At 35.2% G+C, this 22,270-nt stretch overlaps 1 protein-coding gene across 9 annotated transcripts in view; it reads right to left on the bottom strand.

Annotated features, from left to right (window-relative positions):
* The window catches only part of LOC123530246 (inner centromere protein-like), a 31,367-nt gene that overhangs the window by 6,585 nt on the left and 2,512 nt on the right, over positions 1-22,270 (bottom strand). For 2 of the 9 annotated variants that reach the window (XM_053522125.1, XM_053522122.1), the window contains 9 exons: positions 20,606-20,761; positions 19,613-19,692; positions 14,998-15,227; positions 14,283-14,500; positions 13,525-13,638; positions 11,895-11,963; positions 8,530-8,628; positions 7,837-7,981; positions 2,140-2,169 (listed from right to left, as the gene is read on the bottom strand). In XM_053522125.1, coding sequence (XP_053378100.1) covers positions 7,841-7,981; positions 8,530-8,628; positions 11,895-11,963; positions 13,525-13,638; positions 14,283-14,500; positions 14,998-15,227; positions 19,613-19,692; positions 20,606-20,761 — 1,107 coding nt within the window. In that variant the 3' untranslated portion in view covers positions 2,140-2,169; positions 7,837-7,840. Of the gene's footprint in view, positions 1-2,139; positions 2,170-3,961; positions 4,021-7,760; positions 7,982-8,529; positions 8,629-11,894; positions 11,964-13,524; positions 13,639-14,282; positions 14,501-14,997; positions 15,228-19,612; positions 19,693-20,605; positions 20,762-22,270 lie in introns of all 9 variants that reach the window. The other 7 variants (XM_053522126.1, XR_008366840.1, XM_053522130.1 and 4 more) reach the window with 7 other exon arrangements.

The following is a 22,270-nucleotide window of genomic DNA, read 5'->3' on the forward strand; positions in this document are numbered from 1 at the left end:
ATATTGTACTACATATACAATATGTTATAACATTATAACAACACACTTGGATTAAAATGTGCATATATAAAAACCCACAGTTGTTTTCATATTGAATTTTTTTGGCTGATTATAAAAATGTTATCATGTAAGTTATTTATAGTAACAACAAAGGGAAATTAATCTTTAAAAAAAAAAAAAAATAAAAATAAAAAAAAATAAAAAAATTAATAATATAAGTCCACAAGAAACTCTTTACCAGGTAGAGATAGGTCAAAATACACCTAAAAATTGGATGTAACATGCATGCTGTACCACAGAAAAGTGGTCTCGATTTTTCTCTACTGCCAGTAATAAAAAAGTTACAATAAAATCTATTTATAGTAACAACAAAGGGATGTAATTCTAAAAACAAGGGTGCCTCATGGTGGTGAACATTTGGTCCAAGTTACATCAAAATCCCTCCATGCATGAAGAAGAAATGTTCCATACAAAGTCATTCTTGAATTTGACCTTTGACTTCTAAATATGACTTTGACCTTAGACCTAGGGACCTGGTTCTTGCGCATGACATGTTGTCTCATCCAGGGGAATATTTGTGCCAACTGATATCTAAATCCTGCTTTGCATGACAAAGTTATAGACCGGACAGGAAAAAAATCCTCTTGACCTTTGATCTCAAAGTGTGACCTTGACCTTTAAGCTAGGGTACTGGGTGTTGCGCATGACATGTCGTCTCATCATGGGAAACATTTGTGCCAAGTAATATTAAAATCCCTTCATGGATGGCAGAGTTATGGACGGGACAGGAAAAAAACTCTGTTGACCTTTGACCCCCAATTGTGACCTTGACCTTTGAGCTAGGGGTCCGGGATTTGCGCATGACACGTCGTCTCATCATGGGGAACACTTGTGCTAAGTAATATTAAAATCCCTTAATGAATGTCAGAGTTATGGACCGGACACGAAACAGACCCTGTTCATGCTATGTTAACATTTGACTGCTAAGTGTGACCTTGACCTTTGAGCTAGGGGTCTGAAAGTTGTGCATGACATATCGTCTTATTATGAGGTACATTTGTGCCAAGTAATATTAAAATCCCTTCATAGATGGGAGAGTTATGGACCGGACAGGAAAAAAACCTTGTTGACCTTTGACCTCCAATTGTGACCTTGACCTTTAAGCTAGGGGTCCAGGTTTTGCGCATAACATGTCGTCTCCTCATGGGAAACATTTGTGCCAAGTAATATTAAAATCTCTTCATGGATGGGAGAGTTATGGACCAGACAGGAAAAAAGCCCTCTTGACCTTTGACCTCCAATTGTGACCTTGACCTTTGAGCTAGGGGTCCGGGATTTGCGCACGACACATCATCTCATCATGGGGAACATTTGTGCCAAGTAATACTAAAATCCCTTCAAGGATGGGAGAGTTGTGGACCGGACAGGAAAAAAGCCCTGTTGACCTTTGACCTCCTATTGTGGCCTTGACCTTTGAGCTAGGGCTCTGGGTTTTGCGCATGACACGTCGTCTCATCATGGGGAACATTTGTGCCAAGTAATATTAAAATCCCTTCATGGATGACAGAGTTATGGACCGGACACGAAATTGCGGACGGACGGAATGACGGAATGACAGAATGACGGAATGACGGAAAGACGGAAAAGAGCATTCCTATAGTCCCCAAAACTGGTTTTCAACCAGTAGGGGACTAATAAATACATAATAGAATTTAACAATTTACAAACTGAACATGGAACATTTAATGAAACAGCTGCTTTATAAACGTTATTTTTTTAATAGTGTTAGTGTTTGGCAGGTTAAGCACATCCAGGGCCTTTTTGCATCTACAGTGTCTTACCCTACAAAAATGCTTTCAAGTTTACCCTAAAATTGACAATACTTTACAAATATTTTCACCTTTTCCAAAATACTATGCTATTTTTCTCAAATAACAGGCACATGTCTCTACTCCTCTTAACAAAAAAGCCCTGGCAAGGCAACCCAATTTATCTTATGATCAGACATGGATTGCTTCTCTTCATAATTTAAGGGCCTCAATTTGAAAACTACAAACGTTTAAAGCAGCTGTGTCAGAAACAACAGTAATATATGAGACAGCTTCTATTGCTTGCAAAGCTACAGCAAAACAAACTCACTTCTCACGCTGATTTCAATCTTTGCGTCAACTATATAGCAAAAATAGTAATGGATGATTAATTCTAAACAAATGTCTTATTTATATGCAATGAACATCTTTGTTCCATTACACTCGTAAACATATGACATATGAAAGTTAAGGGCAAAAAGGTGCTACACTGGAACCCCTCTGAACCAAGCAGCTTCTGGACCAAAAGAAAAGTTTTGTTTTGAGGATTTTCCAGTCTGTAGGGGTTACTTTTGATAAGCGGGCTTTATTATATCTGAGCCTGTATTCAACATCATTTTATGTCTGAATCTTAGACTTTGAAATACTAAAATTAATTTTTGCCTTTTATTTTTAAACCATGTATGAATTTTAATGAAACTTTACATGAATATGGCATATACAACAATAGAAAGCTACACAAAGTTTCAGCAAATAGATTTATTACAAAGGAAGTTATGGTAACTGATCTTTTAAATGTTAAAAGTCAAAGTCTACAATAAATTTCAGACTTAAACTGTTGAGGAATACAGGACCAGGAAAAGATAACTGTTTCATTCAGGGGAGTTTCTGCTTTTGAAGCAACAAAGATCTTTAAGTTGCTTAATTTGAAAATTTACACCAGGATGATGTTGGGAAGACGTTTCAACAAAAATTTTATTGCACCAATACATCTGTGAATCCCTAATATCTTCTTGTCTCCTCTTCCTGTCTTCCGTAGTTCAATAGTCTATGAATATTACTTACGTTGTGTGTACATACAGTTCTCGGGAAAGTGCTGATATAGAAACATAGGACTTTTATGATTTCTGCATCAACAAGGTACTTTGCTTTCATTAGAAGACTTGAGCCAAAGGCTATAAAACTGAGTTCCTGAACCAGTCTCCTGATGCAACATTGTGATTGGTCAATTTCAAAACTGAACTTAGAAACTACCAGTCAGATGCTAGAGTTTTGTGTTTGGTTCCCAAACTTAGTTTTATAACATTGGAAGCAAGAAGTATATTTTTATACATGTACTTTCAAATGTATATATTATTCATCTGCATGTAGTAAATTCCAAGATTAATGTCAAAATAATGAGAACAAGATGCTGATTTGAAAAAGATTGTAAGTCAATGAAATTCTAAATTCCATATTACTGGTAAACGGTTTTCCATTAATTTCATTCAGGACTTAATTCAACTTTTTTTTGAGTATCACAAAATATATATAATACAAACAGAAACCTAGAAGGATATGATAATACATTAGTATATTATAATGAACATAATGAACAAATGTTATATTACAGTCAGATGCTGAAAAATGAAAATGCATGCAAATGTCAGTGAAGATCATGCAATATGGTTTCTTAGTGCTGATATGATCATTTTATTACACATCTTTATAATATTTTTTCTACACTGTAAGTCACTGCTTAAAACCCATGTCTACTAGTTTTCTATAAATTTGCCATATCAAAAATGGTCTTAAAAAGTCTTTCGTGACTTTATAATATAAAGTTTGCACATAAAGTCAATTTTTCATTTCTATTTTCTTTTTATTTTCCATATATACCGGCAGGACCTTTTCTGTATAAAGACAAAAAATCAAACGTTAAGAACTTGGAAAAATGCTTTTTTTTTTTTTTTTAATTTTTAGATACAAACCAATTATAAATTTAAGAAAATTCTTCATTTCAATGATTTCTGATATGGGTTTTTTAAATTTAAATGAAATATATACAAAACTTGTAATGAATGGACATGGCATTTCTGATAAATGAAGTGACATTATGAGTGATCATGCAGTTGCCATGTTGAACACAAAGCCAAAATAAAGACGGCAAATACCTAGCAGCACTCAGATACCTAGGTGTTCTACTTTGAGCCGATGCTACATTCTTTCTTATCTGTAACAGATGGTAACGTAACAGTAACGTAAATCTTGTGTGGTAACGTAAATCTTTTACACAACATTAGAAACTTATAAGTGTTTTGCCTCAGCAGACATCTGTAACAACGGTGTCTTTTCCATACCACACCACTTTTTGTTTCAAATAATACCTTTTTACTTATTCCGCATTATCATATTTATAAGAAACAGAAAAAACATGTTTAACTGAAAACATAAACTGATGACGATACCTGGTAGATTTTATCGAAAAATTCAGACACACTTAAAATGTGTAACATGAACTTCATCAACTTGGATGTATCCAACGGCACATAGTTAATACATGTAGGTACTCAAGCTTTGTGTACAGTTAATTTGTAATAGAAAATCCATCTATATGTTAAATATATTGCCTATGAATGCCATTCTACATAAAGCTAAGTTCATGCAATTTAATATCTACTACCTGCCAAAAATAGTTTTTATCAACTTTTCTCAGAATCTTTAAAATAACCTGTAACACAGGTATTTTCAACACAACATGAAAGTTATAATGTTTCAATTATTTATAAATTATTTTACAGGTTGTGCCCTTTACATAAATAAGTTGCTCAAGAAAAAAATCCATGATCTATTTTTTTTTTTAAATTTTGCAAATGTGAAAGAAGTAATTAACTTTGACAGGCAGTTTTTCAAACTACTAATATTTGTGTAATCTGACATACTGTTTAATATGCAAAGCGCTTCTGCTGATAATAGTTAACCAAACACTGGTCATGCAAGCTTAATTACCTTCAAATTCATGATAAAGTATATTTTGAGCACTGATTGTGCAATTGTTGCATGTGAATAAATTATGTAATATCAGACCTTTTTGTGTGATTATAATTTCAAAACAAGAGCACCGCCTTGCTGGTGCTGACGCTCATCTGATTTTTTTTGTGTAATAGAAATATTGTCCTACCCATGATTTTCTAAGTCTAACAAGAGCTGTCTCCATAGGATGACATATGCCCCCATGGCACTTTGAATGAGTAGTTATGGCCGATGTTAGAGTTTAGGACCTTTGACCTAAGGAGCTGGGTCTTACGCGCGTCACGTCGTCTTACTGTGTCACACATTCATGCGTAGTTATTTTAAAATCCATGCATGAATGACAAAGATATGGACCGGACACGCCCATCAATGCACTATCATGAAAAATGAGCTTTAACGTCTAAGTGTGACCTTGACCTTTGAGCTACGGACCTGGGTCTTGCGCGCGACACGTCTTCTTACTGTGGTACACATTCATGCCAAGTTATTTGAAAATCCATCCATGGTTGACAAAGATATGGACCGGACACGCCCATCAATGCACTATCCTTTAAAGTCTAAGTGTGACCTTGACCTTTGAGCTACGGACCTGGGTCTTGCGCGCGACACGTCGTCTTACTGTGGTACACATTCATGCCAAGTTATTTGAAAATCCATCCATCGATGACAAAGATATGGACCGGACACGCCCATCAATGCACTATCCTTTAATGTCTAAGTGTGACCTTGACCTTTGAGCTACGGACCTGGGTCTTGCGCGCGACACGTCGTCTTACTGTGGTACACATTCATGCCAAGTTATTTGAAAATCCATCCATCGATGACAAAGATATGGACCGGACACAAAAATTGCGGACAGACTGACAGACCGACAGACTGACAGACGGACAGACGGTTCAAAAACTATATGCCTCCCTTCGGGGGCATAAAAAGGGCCATCATTCTTGCAAAAAGCAGGTTAGAGTTATGTTTCTTGATGTTCAGTGTCCACTTATGATGGTGAAAAACTGTTGCAAGTTTTAAAGCAATAGCTTTGATAGTTTATGAGAAAAGTTGACTTAAACATAATACTCAACCAAGAAAATTATTTTCTAAGTCCAAAAAGGGCAATAATTATTGCAAAAAGCAGGATGGAGTTATGTTGCTTGCTGTACAAGGTCAACTTATGATGGTGAACAACTGTTGCAAGTTTCAAAGCAATAGCTTTGATAGTTTAAGAGAAAAAGTTGACCTAAACATAAAACTTAACCAAGAAATCTGATATTTTCTAAGTCCAAAAGGGGCCATAAATCTTGCAAAAAGCAGGATGGTGTTATGTTTCTTGCTGTACAGGGTCAACTTATGATGGTGAACAAGTGTTGCAAGTTTTAAAGCAAAAGCTTTGATAGTTTAGGATAAAAGCTGACCTAAACATAAAACTTAACCAAGAAAACTGATTTTCTAAGTCCAAAAGGGGCAATAAATCTTGCAAAAAGCAAGATGGAGTTATGTTTCTTGATGTACAGGGTCTGCTTATGATGGTGAACAAGTATTCCAAGTTTCAAAGCAATAGCTTTGATAGTTTAGGAGAAAAGTTGACCTAAACATAAAACTTAACCAAGAAATCTGATATTTTCTAAGTACAAAAGGGGCCATAAATCTTGCAAAAAGCAAGATGGAGTTATGTTTCTTGCTATACAGGGTCAGCTTATGATGATGAACAAGTATTCCAAGTTTCAAAACAATAGCTTTGATAGTTTAGGAGAAAAGGTGACCTAAACATAAAACTTAACCAGGCAACGCCGACGCAGACGCCGACGCCGACAACCGCTCAAGTGATGACAATAACTCATCATTTTTTTTTTCAAAAAATCAGATGAGCTAAAAATTTAGAAACAGTCTAGTAACTTAAGGAGTAATTTATGTGCAAGCAATAATTTTTTTCCCAAGAAAATACTTAGAATCACAGTTTTGGTGAAAAATAATTTCAAACAAGAGCTGTCTCCATAGGATGACACATGCCCCCGATGGCACTTTGAATGAATAGTTATGGCCAATGTTAGAGTTTAGGACCTTTGACCTACGGACCTGGGTCTTGCGCGTGACACGTCGTCTTACTGTAGTACACATCCATGCCCAATATTTTTAAAATCCAAGCATGAATGACAAAGATATGGACCAGACACGCCCATCAATGCACTATGTTGAAATATGACCTTTAATGTCTAAGTGTGACCTTGACCTTTGAGCTACGGACCTGGGTCTTGCGCACGACACGTCGTCTTACTGTGGTACACATTTATGCCAAGTTATTTGAAAATCCATCCATGGATGACAAAGATATGGACCGGACACGAATGCACTATCATGAAAAATGACCTTTAACGTCTAAGTGTGACTTTGACCTTTGAGCTACGGACCTGGGTCTTGCACGCAACGCGTCGTCTTACTGTGGTACACATTCATGCCAAGTTATTTGAAAATCCATCCATGGATGACAAAGATATGGACCGGACACGCCCAACTATCATGAAAAATGACCTTTAACGTCTAAGTGTGACCTTGACCTTTGAGCTACGGACCTGGGTCTTTCGCGCGACACGTCGTCTTACTGTGGTACACATTCATGCCAAGTTATTTGAAAATCCATCCATCGATGACAAAGATATGGACCGGACACGAAAATTGCGGACAGACTGACAGACCGACAGACCAACAGACTGACAGACGGTTCAAAAACTATATGCCTCCCTTCAGGGGCATAAAAAAATAATAAAGAACATGAAATGTGTAACAGAAATTAAATCTGTGTGAATATTTCTGACACACTATTTTGACATTAAAAATGTGTTTTTGAGATATGTTAATCTAACCTGCAATATAACATGTTTTACTGTGATAATATACAGTAGCTAAATACAATACTGCCTACAACAACCATGTTTCTACAACCATGCATACCTCCCTATGTGTGCTTTGCAACAGTCATGCACGCAATTCAATCGTGCAATTATATAGTCAAGCGAGTGCACCATACTCATTTATCTAGAGTCCTCATGTTCGCTTCTACTTTCATGAAGAGCTGGATCATTTGCAACCATTTCTTGTAATGCTTCAGGGGCCAGAGGCGGGAAAGTTTGGCGGCCCCTTCCCTTAGCATTCTTCAGCCATAACCCTATGACCTAAGATGCATTTTGTGACAGATGATTAAAATGTAGTCTACTATCCCTACTTTCCTTTCACAACTTTAACAATGACTTACCATTAGTTAACATAATTCTCTCTTATCTGACAATGATTTGAGTAAGATATGTATTTACTTTTTGAATGGGTACAGATTAATATTCTAGCAATTTCTTTACTGCAGTTAGTTGTAATGTTATGAAACTCTCACCAGTCATTCAGTTCAGTTTACGTGGCATTTGTGAACGTTATCATTGTGACATCAACCTTCACAGCAGTGACACTAACGTTCACAAAAGTTACTTATTTTACCTTCACAGCAGTTACAGTAACCTTCACATGAGTGAGGTTATCAGTAAAGTAGGTAGCTTATTTACTGCTTAGATCTGTCTCTACCTTGTTCTCACATCCAACTTAAACAATTACTAAATCTCAGCAAGTAAATTACAAAATTTACAAATAAAACTTAATTGATCATGAGAATTTTATTATCTGATAAGGATTGTATTCCGATTTCCACTCAATTATCACATTAAGTATACAGTACCTGGCTCCATCTATATTCTTCATCAAACTGTGCTATCTGTTTCTTCAGTAAGATCCAGTCTGACGCCTGTCTCGTTAGACTTCTTGATAGAGTCTGATGCTATAATAATACATAATATTGTATAAGTGGATATTTTCATGGGTCAAAAAGTTTGCGAACTGCTGATTCTGGACATTTCATGAGCGGAAGGCTTTGCTTATGAACAAAAATTGAAGCAACAAAGCCAAATGTTTCCATCTCTACTTGATTGTAATGACGTCTTGGTGAACATTGAAATTTAGGCTGGATGATATTTTGATGGATGTCTTAAATTTGCAAATTTTGCAGATATTTCCATGTCCCCTTATACAGTATGATCCATGGGTTTGTAATTTGATTAAACATCATTAAATGTAAGTGACACCATGTCAAAATCTATGTGAATTAAACTGTGTTTTATTGAAGCTTAATCTAACAAGAGCACCACCTTGCGGGTGCTGACGCTCATCTGATTTTTTTGTATAATAGAAAAATTGTCATACCCATGATTTTCTAAGTCCAAAAAGGGCCATAATTCTTGCAAAAAGCAGGATGGAGTTATATTTCTTGATGTACAGAGTCAGCTTATGATGATGAACAACTGTTGCAAGTTTCAAAGCAATAGCTTTGATAGTTTAGGAGAAAAGTTTACCTAAACATAAAACTTAACCAATAAATCTGATATTTTCTAAGTCCAAAAGGGGCCATAATTCTTGCAAAAAGCAGGACAGAGTTATGTTTCTTGCTGTACATGGTCAGATATTGATGGAGAACAAGTGCTGCAAGTTTCAAAGCAATACCTTTGACAGTTTAGGAGAAAAGCTGACCTAAACACAAGAGATCACAGAGTGATCTTGGCGCCCACCAATGTGCCATTTTTGAGTGTTCCAAATTTCAAGACTTATTGACTAGCTCAAGGTCAAATTTCATTTCTGTACACAACACAAATCTATGCATGTGGCCCAAATTTGAAGCCTGTACCTTCAAAAATGTGAAAGTAGGTCACTAGGTCAATGTCAAGGTCAAAGTTTGTTTCGGTACACAAAACTATGCATGTGGTCCTAAATTTGAAGCCTGTAGCTACAGAAATGTGAAAGTAGGTCACTAGGTCAATCTTAAGGTCAAAGTTCATTTCGGTACACAAAACTATGCAAGTGGTCCAAATTTGAAGGCTGTAGCTAGAGAAATGTAAAAGTGGTCACTAGGTCAAAATCCAGGTCAAATTTTACTTCGGAATACAAAACTATGCATGTGGTCCAAATCTGAAGCCTGTACCTTCAAAAATGTGAAAGTAGGTCACTAGGTCAATGTAAAGGTCAAAGTTTATTTTGGTACACAAAACTATGCATGCGGTCCAAATTTGAAGGCTGTAGCTTGAGAAATGTAAAAGTAGGTCACTAGGTCAAAATCCAGGTCATATTTTATTTCGGAATACAAAACTATGCATGTGGTCCAAATATGAAGCCTGTACCTTAAAAATGTGAAAGTAGGTCACTAGGTCAATGTAAAGGTCAAAGGTCATTTCAGTACACAAAACTAAGCAAGTGGTCCAAATTTGAAGGCTGTAGCTTGAGAAATGTAAAAGTAGGTCACTAGGTCAAAATCAAGGTCAAATTTTATTTCAGAATACAAAACTATGCATGTGGTCCAAATTTGAAGCCTGTACCTTCAAAAATGTGAAAGTAGGTTACTAGGTCAATGTCAAGGTCAAAGTTTTTTTTGGTACACAAAACTATGCATGTAGTCCAAATTTGAAGGCTGTAGCTTGAGAAATGTGAAAGTAGGTCACTAGGTCAAAATCAATGTCAAATTTCATTTTGAAACACAAATCTATGCATATGGTCCAAATTTGATGCCTGTACCTTCAAAAATGTGAAAGTAGGTCACTAGGTCAAAATAAAGGTCAAAGTTTTTTCCAGTGCACAAAATTATGCATGTGGTCCAAATTTGAAGGCTGTAGCTACAGAAATGTGAAAGTAGGTCACTAGGTCAAAATCAAGGTCAACTCATGTCAAGGTTCATCTTGCCACTCAAAAATATGCATGTGGTCCAAGTTTGAATGTTGTAGTTACTGACAAGAACATTTTAAAAGCTTTTCCCTATATAAGTCTATATGAACCATGTGACCCCCGGGGCGGGGCCATATTTAACCCTAGGAGGATAATTTGAACAAACTTGGTAGAGAACCACTAGATGATGCTACATTACAAGTATCAAAGCCCTAGGCTTTGTGGTTTGGACAAGAAGATTTTCAAAGTTTTTCCCTATATAAGTCTATGTAAACCATATGACCCCCTGGGCGGGGCCATATTTGACCCTAGGGGTATAATTTGAACAATCTTAGTTGAAGACCACTAGATGATGTCACATACAAAATATCAAAGCCCTAGGCCCTGTGGTTTTGGACAAGAGGTTATTCAAAGTTTTTCCCTATATAAGTCTATATAAACCATGTGACCCCCAGGGCGGGGCCATATTTGACCCCAGAGAAATAATTTGAATCATCTTAGTAGATGACCACTAGATGATGCTTCATACCAAATATCAAAGCCCTAGGCTCTGTGGTTTTGGACAAGAAGGTTTTCAAAGTTTTTCCCTATATAAATCTATAGAAATTATAGAAATAAACAAAGGGCCATAACTCACTCAAAAATTGTTGAACCAGTCTGATTTTCAGGGGGACACAACTAGGGTACCAATACATCATTCTGACAAAGTTTGGTCAAAATCCCCCCAGTAGTTTCTGAGGAGATGCGATAACGAGAAATTGTTAACGGACGGACGGATGGACGGACTGACGGACGGACGGACGGACGGACGGAATGACGGACGGACGGACCACGGACGCAGAGTGATTTTAATAGCCCACCATCTGATGATGGTGGGCTAATAAAACTTAACCAGCCGACGCTGATGCCGATCAAGTGATGACAATAACTCATCATCTTTTTTCCAACAGATTTTCATACTTAAACACTATTAAAGTATCATCTTGGAATCAATGAACAATAAAATAAACTGTATTCAGACATCAAATCATTATTCTAACATGAAACGATTCATCTGTCTGCAGATTGATTACAGATCATTGTTAGTTTAATTATGTCACATTACTTCAGCTTCAAAACAATGCCAAGTTTAATTGCAATATTTGAAAAAGAATGTTTAAATGAAAATATTCAGAGACCTCCTACGGTTTATCATCAAATATACCATGGTCTATTGTTCATGAGTTTGCATATTGGTCGAACACCCTCAAGGTTTATTCCTGCACATCTAAACTCTGAACCATGTTATATCAGATGATAAACCATTTGATAAAGTAGGATATAAATGTCCCAGTGTACCTGATCCTTTTCTTTTTCCAATCTTTTCAGGAGATTCCTTCTGTTAGCTTCACTAGTCTCTAATTTATGCTGGAAATAAAATACCGGAACAATCAGCAGTAAAATATGACTCTATCATATTCAGCTATGTATCTGTATTACTATGTATTACTTTCAACCAAGGCTGACAATATTTGCTAGCACAGTCAATAATGAAGTTTGATACAAGATTTAGCACAGTATACATGTCAATGTCAACCTAAAATTATTCTGGGTTTCATGAAAGTAAAAGCAAATGAAACAGAGATAGATATTTACAAAACAAGAGCTGTCTGTAAGACAGCCAAGCTCGACTATTCGAAATATTGTCACAGAAGCAGGAAATTATTACCCAAAATTTTAAATATCAAAAGAGTTTTAAGTTCGAAATAGGACATAATTTGACCAAAATGCATATCAGAGTTATGGGACTTTTTTTCTAAGTCTTTAACCAGAATTTTCTAAGTCCAAAAGGGGGCATAATTTGCCCAAAATACATGTCAGAGTTATGGGACTTGATTCTGTCAACTAGTTTTATAACCCCGAAGATACATGTGAAGTTTCAATTCAATATCTGCATTAGTTTTGGAGATAGTAACTTGCATGTAACTTTAACCAGAATTTTCTAAGTACAAAAGGGGGCATAATTTGCCCAAAATACATGTCAGAGTTATGGGACTTGATTCTGTCAACAAGTTTTATAACCCCGAAGACACATGTGAAGTTTCAATTCAATATCTGCATTAGTTTTGGAGATAGTAACTTGCATGTAAAACTTTAACCAGAATTTTCTAAGTCCAAAAGGGGGTATAATTTGCCCAAAATACATGTAAGAGTTATGGGACTTGACCCAGTGATGTAGGTAATTGATCTAGAAAAAGAAAAAATAAGTTTCAAATCTATATGCCTTTTGGTAATAGCTGTATGTACTTGCACGCAAAACTTTAACCAGAATTTTCTAAGTCCAAAAGGGGGCATAATTTGCCCAAAATGAAGGTCAGAGTTATGGGACTTGCTGCTATCAACTAGTTTTATAACCCTGAAGACACATGTGAAGTTTCAATTCAATATCTACATTAGTTTTGGAGATAGTAACTTGCATGTGAAACTTAAACTAGAATTTTCTAAGTCCAAAAAGGGGCGTAATGTAAGTTTGTTACAAAGATACAAATTGCATAACTGCACTCATAAGTAGCCTGAAACATTGTGCTTTCCAGTAACTACTATCCAACACTGTTATGTGATGTTCAATGATATGCATAAATAGTAACATAATAAAGCTTTGACATCACCAACGATGAAAAACAAAGACAGTAAAGGTCAGTGAGTGACTTCCTTTGGGTAATGAAAAATGCTTGTTGCACGACAAATAATATTTTATACAAAAACATAAAAAAAGAGAAAATTTGATGAAGAATTTTTCTTTTTTACCGTTACATTACCATTTCATTCACAATCATGTTTGAAAGCTGAAACGCTCAAGATATGCTGACTTTTTATGGCAATTACTTGTGACCGAGACTGCGGATGTCAGCTAAGGTAACTAGAGTCACAGACTGGAACTAGATTCTCACCATTGATAACAATAACAAAACAACAATTTTGAGTATACCAGAATTTGATCTCTGTCCTGCATAGCAAGTTTTGTTTGTCTAACCAGTCTATGGTTATCTTCCTTCAGACGTCGGACTTCTCTTTTCAGATCTGTGTTTTCCTCTACCAATACCTGTAAATACAATATTCTGTGCAAAATGGTAACATCAAAGAAACGTAAAAGGAGTAGCAGGGCTAAAACTAGTTATAATGAGGTAGAGATGTTCGAATCAACACATAGCTACCCCAATACCTTACCATTGCAGAAAATATGTACCGGTACTGGTCTGAAATCCAGACAGCAATCTGAGAAACTTGTTCATCCATTTGTAGGTAAAATTTACTCTTAAAACTAAAAAGATTAAGATTTTAATCCTCCCCTCTTTTTTTTATTGTTGTTCGCACCGACACATGATAGGTCATATGGCAACTTTTCGGCTTTAATGGTGGAGGAAGACCCCAGGTGCCCCTCCCTGCATTATTTCATCACGAGCGGGCACCTGGGTAGAACCACCGACCTTCCGTAAGCCAGCTTGATGGCTTCCTCACAGAAGAATTCAACGCCCCGAGTGAGGCTTGAACCCACACCGATGAGGGGCAAGTGATTTTTAATCCCCTGGTAAATGAAATTTTCACTGAACAAATTTGCAAATCACTGAAAAACAAAGCATCCTAAATACAGACTGTAATATCAATACTAAAATAATTTGTGTTTGGTGCTAATAATGGCCATTTTCCAACATCTAGATGTAAAAAAAACAACAACAAAAACTGAACCTCATTTTTCCTAATGATGTCATTTATTCTAGTACCACCACCTAGGAAGGTATATGATGACTCTTTGTCAGGAAGCTTGGCTGAATCGTCTACAGGTGGAAGATGTTCTCCCTCTTTTACGTTCTTTCTTCGCTCCAGCTCGTACAAATTACGATACTTTTCCGCTAAGTCCTGTGACCTGTGTAGTTCTTGTGTCATTTCTTTTAGTTTGGTATCAGCTGTGAAAAAAGCATTTGCAATTCTCCTGAGAAAATAATCTAGTATGTCTTACAACTAATTTTTGTAAACACATCCCTTCTAAATTTCTTGGAATCATATTAACTGACTTTCAAATATCCTACTGACTGAATAATCATTGTATCATATTAATTTTTCAATTTGATAGATATCTGAAATATTCAAGTTTTAAAAATAAACACTTTGTAGATTATTATGATTCTGACGATACAGCTGCCCAAGATTCATGAGATACGAATTCACATGTCACTGTGGTTTATTTTCACAAATATTAGCAATAAGAAAACCACTGGATTTTACCTAATTTACAGAAACTTATGGTCAATGTTGGTGGGATGAATGAAGATTTACTGGTACAGTAACTTCTTTATCTGAGATCTTATTACAACTCTTGCTTTAAGTGAGAAAGATCTTAAGGAATAAGAACACTGAAAGAGACCATTACAAGAAGACCAGAACTGAAATAATGGAAAAATACCTTCTTTAGCTTTCCGTTCAAACACTTTAATGAGCCTCATAGAGTTTGCCCTTGACAATGTAACATCGTCATGTAAACGTTTATTCTGCTGTGACAACAGACGTGATTCTGCCATTTTTTCGTGAAGTGTGAACTCGGTCTTCAGTTTCTGATTCTGTATCTCAACATTTTTCAGTAACTGTGATTTCAGTTCATAAGCCATCTCCTGGTCCTCAGGTTCTAATGGCTTCCTGTAAAGTTTCAAAGTAAGGTTTTGATAAATAATTTTTAAATGTTCTCTTACAATATAAGAAATGTTTAATTTAGAACAAATTTTCAGCAATCCCAGCCGTTATATCTCCCAATTCTTCATATATATTTAACTTACAGTAGACTGGCTAACATACATTTACTTAGACTGGCTAACGGTCTTTGAAATAATTAATGATATGACTTATCAGAAGGTTCAAATTTAATGGTATGAGTATCTGAAGATTGAAAACTAATGGCATGACTTATCTAAGATTGAAAATTAATGGCATGACTTATCTTAAGGTTGAAAATTAATGGCACGAGTTATCAAAAGATTGAATCTGGAAATGATTAACCATTTAATCTTACCCGAAGGCAATTGTAAACATGTGCATTCGAGATCTTAGACTGATTCAATAACATCAAAGCCACTGATCCGTTGTTTTCAAAACAATATGTAAAACCAGTCTTAAAATTACGTCATTTTACCACCACCTGCCAAAGTGTACTTTCGTTTTCGCTGACCTAAATATTTACCGAGCCATCAGAAGATGAGTCAGGTTAGTGCTAACACCGAGTTCATGCTTCTCAATTTAAATACTTGCACAACATGCAAAAAATCAACCATGTTTTAACAAAAATTGGCGAGTTAATGCCAGACTACACAGAATTTCGGACAAACATGAATTCGGATAAGTGAATTTTATGAAATAAATTTCAGTTAATACTGCCCAAAGAATTGACTGCCATTCCTTTGTGATATTGTCATGTTGCAATAATTAATGGGATAAGAATTCCCAGTTTAAATACATGTAGTTTTAATCTAAATATGGACAATCCAGCAATAGAACGACTTTCATTTTTGTTTCAACAACTTCATTTCTGAAAAGAAATGACTGCCCTTAAAAGACTGTTTGGACATGATAATGTCCGCAATCTTTTGAGTATTGTATGCTTAAACATGTCAAAAAGATCACTCTCTCCAGATGCAGAAGCATCAACACATAAAGCAAAAACAAAGTTCCTGGTTCAATCTTTCATGGAATTCTGATGATTTCCTTGGATTAATTAAAGTGCTGTAAGTAATAATCATGCATTCTTTACACATCTGTTGGCTCCACTCATCAATTCAATATAGAAAACTTGATGATGTTTTCATGAAAACAGCTATTTAGCGCGTAAAAATGAGCGAATAAAAGTCTCCCTTATTTTTACCCAAATCTCCCTTAAAAAAAGCCCTGTTGAGGCAAATCTCCCTTATTGACCGTCTGAAAATATGGCATGTATGTAATGGTATGATTTATCTGAATGTTAAAAATCAATGTCATGACTTAACTAAGGTTGAAAATTAATGGCTTTTCCGAATGTTGAAAATTGATGGTATGACTTATCTGAAGGTTGAAAATTAACAGCATGACTTATCTGAGGATTGGAAATTAAAGGCATGATTTATATAAAGCTTGAAAATCAATGGCATGACTTATCTTAGGTTTGAAAATCAATGGCATGACTTATCTGAGGACTGAAAATTAATGGCATGACTTATCTTAGGTCTGTAAATCAATGGCATGACTTATCCGAGGTTTGAAAATCAATGGCATGACTTAGCTGAAAGCTGAAAATTAATGATCTGGCTTATCTGAAGACTGAGAATTAATAGCATGACTTATCTGAAGGTAGAAAATTAATGATATGAGTTATCTAAGGAATTGGCGAATTTGGCGTGCCTGTAAAGTATGGAATCTCTCTGACTGGGATTGTCATGGGCATGAACTTATGTCAGTATTTAATGGGAGGTAATAATAATATTATAGGTAAGATAAGCAAGAGTCTGTGAGAAAGACTAACATTAACTAAGCCCTCTGTATACCAGACAAAAAGTTTATTTACTAATAATATATAACATAAACATTTTAGTCCTTTTTAATTTGCAGTAAATATCTGATACTGATACATTTAAAGAAAATCTATAGTTGTGTATACATATGTGAGGCATAATTATACAATCAACTTCAAACACTACAGCTTAACACACAATACATATACAGCAAACAAGAAAGTATGTAACATGAAATAAACAGACATGTATTTGAAAAAAAAACCCACAGACACTGATTTTAGTCAAAGGTGATCTAATACACTCCCAAAATATTTATCTTTCTTTTAATAAGGTAGTTTTCATTCCTTGGACATAATTTAATGTTTCATTCAACCATTCTGGTGTTTTACTGTAGAAATAGGAATTTCTAGTCTAAACATGTAAGTTTAGATAAAACAAATTCAACCAAATCTTTGCCTGAATATAGTTCTTAAAATACTTTATAACTTTAAACAGTTCAGAGTAGAATTATAAGAAGCTGGAAATCAAATGTTAACCTTTTTATTGTTCTTTTTATATCTTCTATCAAAAACTGCTGAAAATGGAATCTAAGTTAATGAGTAGTAAAAAGATGTTAATGTTTTGTAAAACAAACCATCTCTGAGGAGAGAAAAAATGGAGTGAGAGACACACACTCATATACAAAAACAAACAACAACATGCAATTATGTTTTAAAAGTTTCTATGAATCAATAATCAATTCAGTTATGCAGTCTGTGTACATGCAGTTGACTCACAGGTATTTCGGTCTAGGTTTGAACTGATTTATTTGAACATTTTTCTTATTTCCCTGAGGTTTCACTGAAGGTCCTTGTACAGGTTTACTGGCATTTGCTTTTGCGATATTTGGCCTATTGGCATATCTTGGCTTTGGCATATTGAATCTACCAGTAGATAAAATGTTTTTTTTCTCTCTTAAACAAACAAACTGTCATTATTTTGATACCTCTGTCCTCCAAGTCCTTTACAGAACCCTTTTTCTCTAAGTACTGCTATATTTCTAAAAGGGCTATATTAAATTTGGGCAGTACCATTTAATATTCAAAGGGTGTTCACCGAAAATTTACTGACTGAATAGCGAACAGTGCAGACCATGATCAGATTGCATGTACATGCTGGTTGATCTTGGTCTGCAAAGGCAAAATCAGTTGCTAAAAGCTGAAGGTTAAAGCTAGCTGTAAGGTATATTAATGTGCTACTAAAATGTCCTACCATCTGAAACTGGTTCATCATGACTGATCACCTGTTCAAGCAGTTTTGGAAATAAAACCTTATTTTTTGGATGTCATTGCAGTTAGGGTGCCAGACCAAACCTTTCATGGACAAAACTCCTTCTGTTTTTAAAGGTATGACAAAACTCCTCTGCTTAAATGTCTAGACAGACAATACCCCTTCGGTAATTTTAAACAAAATTTAATGGCTCCTAAATACAGAATTCTATATAGCATTATACAGCTTTCTCCTAAAACCTGTTCAAAACCACTGAAGGGGTGTTATCTTTGTAGGAGGATTCAATATAAACCTTTAACCAACAAATCTTTGCATAATAAATCACAACCTTCAGGGCACTGGGAGGACAATGGTAGAAAATTACTACATTTCAAACATATGACATGAAAAATTTTAAGATTTCACTGACAGCATTTTCCTAGCAAATTGTCTTTTAGAGATATTGCCATGGCAACATGTGATAAAATCAATAAAATGATTTTCATCCAGAACTTTGCTTATTTTTTTTTTTAATTTCATAATTGCTGTCTGGTTATTATCACAGATACTATGCAGCTGGACTTATAGCCCTGCTGTTGACTACCTGCTGTGATTTGGCTGATAATTTTCCTATTTGTATATCTTAACAGATATAGCCACCAAATAACTTACAACCTTCGATCTAAATGCTTCTATAAAATGTTCAGAATTTGCTGATTCATGTATTTTAATTATAATTGGCAAATTCTAAATATTCAAAAGACACATTTAAATCTGAAGTTGTGGGTTATTCAGTGACTATATCTGTTAAGAAATTAGAACAGGAAAACTTTGGTTTAAATCTTGGCGGATAATTAACAATTAACCCCACAGTCCAGTCATAAAATACCTGAGGTTATTATTAAATTCATTATCAGCTTCAAAGGCATTATCTGCATGAAAAAAAAAATAACCGTGGTCTCAGGTTCGAACCCATCTTGGACTGCAAATGTGCCTAATTAAATGTCACCTGTTCTGAACAGTTCTTGAAATGAACTAAAAATGATTCCAGTGTTAATAAGCTTAAAGTTTCTCCACTATTAAGCATAAAAAAGATAGCATAAACTATACTAACTAAATTAGATTGAGGGTTACAAGCTATGACTAATAATAACTAGTTTGTGAACTGCTGATGCAAAACTTCTAAAACAATGAACTATTTTCAATGAAATAGTGACTATTTTACCTTTTTGACAAAATTTATTCCTAATACAATATTCATTTTAAACAAACAAAATGTCATCATATTTGGCTTACTTTTTTTCTCCAGGTCCAGAGGACTTGTGACCAAGCTTCTGGTTGACCTCTGCTTGTGCCTCTTGTATTTCTTTCTCCAGCTGAAATGTCCAAAATGAAGTAATTTATTTTTGTGGGACTGATTTATTGGGACTATCTAATTTTTTTCTGACAGTATTTAAGATACATATTGCGGACCGTATACCTTACTACTATTCCAGGTTTCTTTCCTACTGTTAACTTGTTCTGTAAGTAACAGACAACTTCCTAACATGAATCTAAGTAAGAGGAGGGATGTCCTCCAAGACATTTATCTTCAGTCAATCATAGTTCCACACTGCCAGAGATTAGAACTGAAAGCTTCCTGTCTGAAAGCCTTCTGATCTACCTAATGAGCCTAACTGGTTGGCTCAGACTTAAGTGATCAAACTTGGTACAAAAATGCTGAATGTGAGTATCAGTTACATGTTCCTTGTAACAATTCAGAAAATGGCTGGTCAAACTGACAAAATAGTTTTTGTTTTCTATCTATTGGGTTTTGAGTCACACCAGAAATTTTTTAGGAACTTAAGGCAACTTTTCAGCTTGTGATGGCTGAGGAAACCTGGGGTCTGCCATTATCTTAGGTATGGGCAGGCTCATGGTTAGAATTACCAATATTTCAGAAGACCTCTTCCTGGTATGATAGAATTTTACACCTTGAGCAAGGTTTTGAAACTACAGCTGTGAAATACAAGTAACAAACTGACATAGAACACATACATGTATTTACCCTTACCTTGCTAAATTTCTACAATGAACTTGTCCATCTTTCAATTTGGACAGTACCATTAACTGTTAAAAGAGGTGCTTACTGAAAACATACTGACTACATGGCGAACAATGCAGACCGTGATCACGTACATGCAGGCTAATCTTGGTCTGCACTGGTCGCAAAGGTTGAATCACTTGCCACCAGCAGGCTAAGGGTTGATTAATATACTGCAGCAACTGAGACAAATAATAGTAGAGTACCTGTTTAACATTTTGTAGAGCTCCTTGTAACTGGCCCTCAAGTGCCTCGAGGCTGACCTTGGCATCCTTATCCTTTTTTGCGGCCTCTATTTTTTGTATAGTCTGTAGAACAGCTTTGTTCTGTTCATCAAACTGCTGGATGCTGTCCTGCAGCTTCTGTAACCATAGAGATATACAAGGGAGATAATTCTATTGAAATGTGATTTTGCGTCCTTTTTATGTATACACTGTAGAATAGATTGTTTTGTTTATATTAAAAAACTGATTTTTCTAGTTTCATAAATATTCTGCAAGCATAAAATAATATAAGTAAAAACAAGGGAGGTCATTTTATCAAAATATCAGACAGAGTTAAGTAACCTATTTCATCTCACTTCTTTAGTTACAGATGTGTGCCACAAAATTTATTCTGTTAATTTGTTTCAGCTTTGTTTTTTTGATTCTGCTTTCAAATTTAGTAAAACTATTTTCAAAGCATATCTTTTAAATTCAATTTTATTGCAAATATCCTGGCAGAATAAGATTTTATATGTGTAACAATCTATCTCAAAAATAATAAATAATAGCCGACCATTTTATTCATTCCCCTTTACCCCTTTAAGTTCTTTAACTTTGCTTGTATGTTCAAATGTTTAATTCAATGCCAGGCCTTGGTGAAAAAGTTACGAATGTAGTTGTGAAATACACCACAAACAGTGAAATACAATAAACAACTATAGAAAGTTTAGGATTCTCTTAACTAAGATTAAGTGTTAACTTTAAATATCCTTTTCTTCATAAAAAGAATCATTAATAAATAAAATCTCATTCTTTTTCTCAAAATAATTAAACTATTGTTGCCCTAAACATATCATATTACAATTTTTATGGCTGCAACAAAGGAGTGGTAAACTTGTACATTTTTTTCTATATAACTGGTCTGCTTTGTCCTATAATTATAACTGTATCGCAGCTAGTTACAATTTTAAGCAATGAATAACTAGCAAGTATTGCGATTGAGGGGAGTGAAAATATGTGTTGATTACGTACAAAAAAGCCCTATGCTCTATTAGTTTTGATTGTGACTCACTCTCAATCTACATCCACAAAAACAGTCTTGTTCTGATGTCTTAGGAAAAGATGTGATCATGACCCAGCAGAAGTCAAACCCCTGACCCCTAGGTTATGCTGCTGTCCTCCTTATATGGTCAAGCTTAACATAAATAATCTGCTTCTACCAACTTCTTGGTAACCTATAAATTACTGTTTAACTGAGTTCATTTTATTGAAACAGTCTAATGTAAACACTTAAACAGATTGATTTTTTGTATGTTCTAGTTGGATTTAGAGTCATGCCGACATAGTTTAAGTCATACGGTGACTTTTTCCAGCTTTTACTGGTGGAGGAAGACCCAGGTGCCACTTTAAACAATGTTTCAGGCCCGGGTGGGCACCTGGGTAGAACCATCAGCCTATATAAGCAAGCTCGAGGTCTTCCTCACATGAAAAATTCTACATCCAAACTGAGGTCTTTAACCTACATGGTTTCGGGATAATGGTTCAAAGTCTGTGACCTTAACCACTTGGTCACAGAGGCCCCTATATGGATTGAAACAAATTGCTATTTACTTATGATGCATCTTTATAAAGACAGTAATGAAGCATTCACTAAAAGGCATGCAACTT

This window comes from Mercenaria mercenaria, chromosome 13, assembly GCF_021730395.1.
Source record: "Mercenaria mercenaria strain notata chromosome 13, MADL_Memer_1, whole genome shotgun sequence".
In the NCBI taxonomy this organism is placed as follows: Eukaryota; Metazoa; Mollusca; class Bivalvia; order Venerida; family Veneridae; genus Mercenaria; species Mercenaria mercenaria.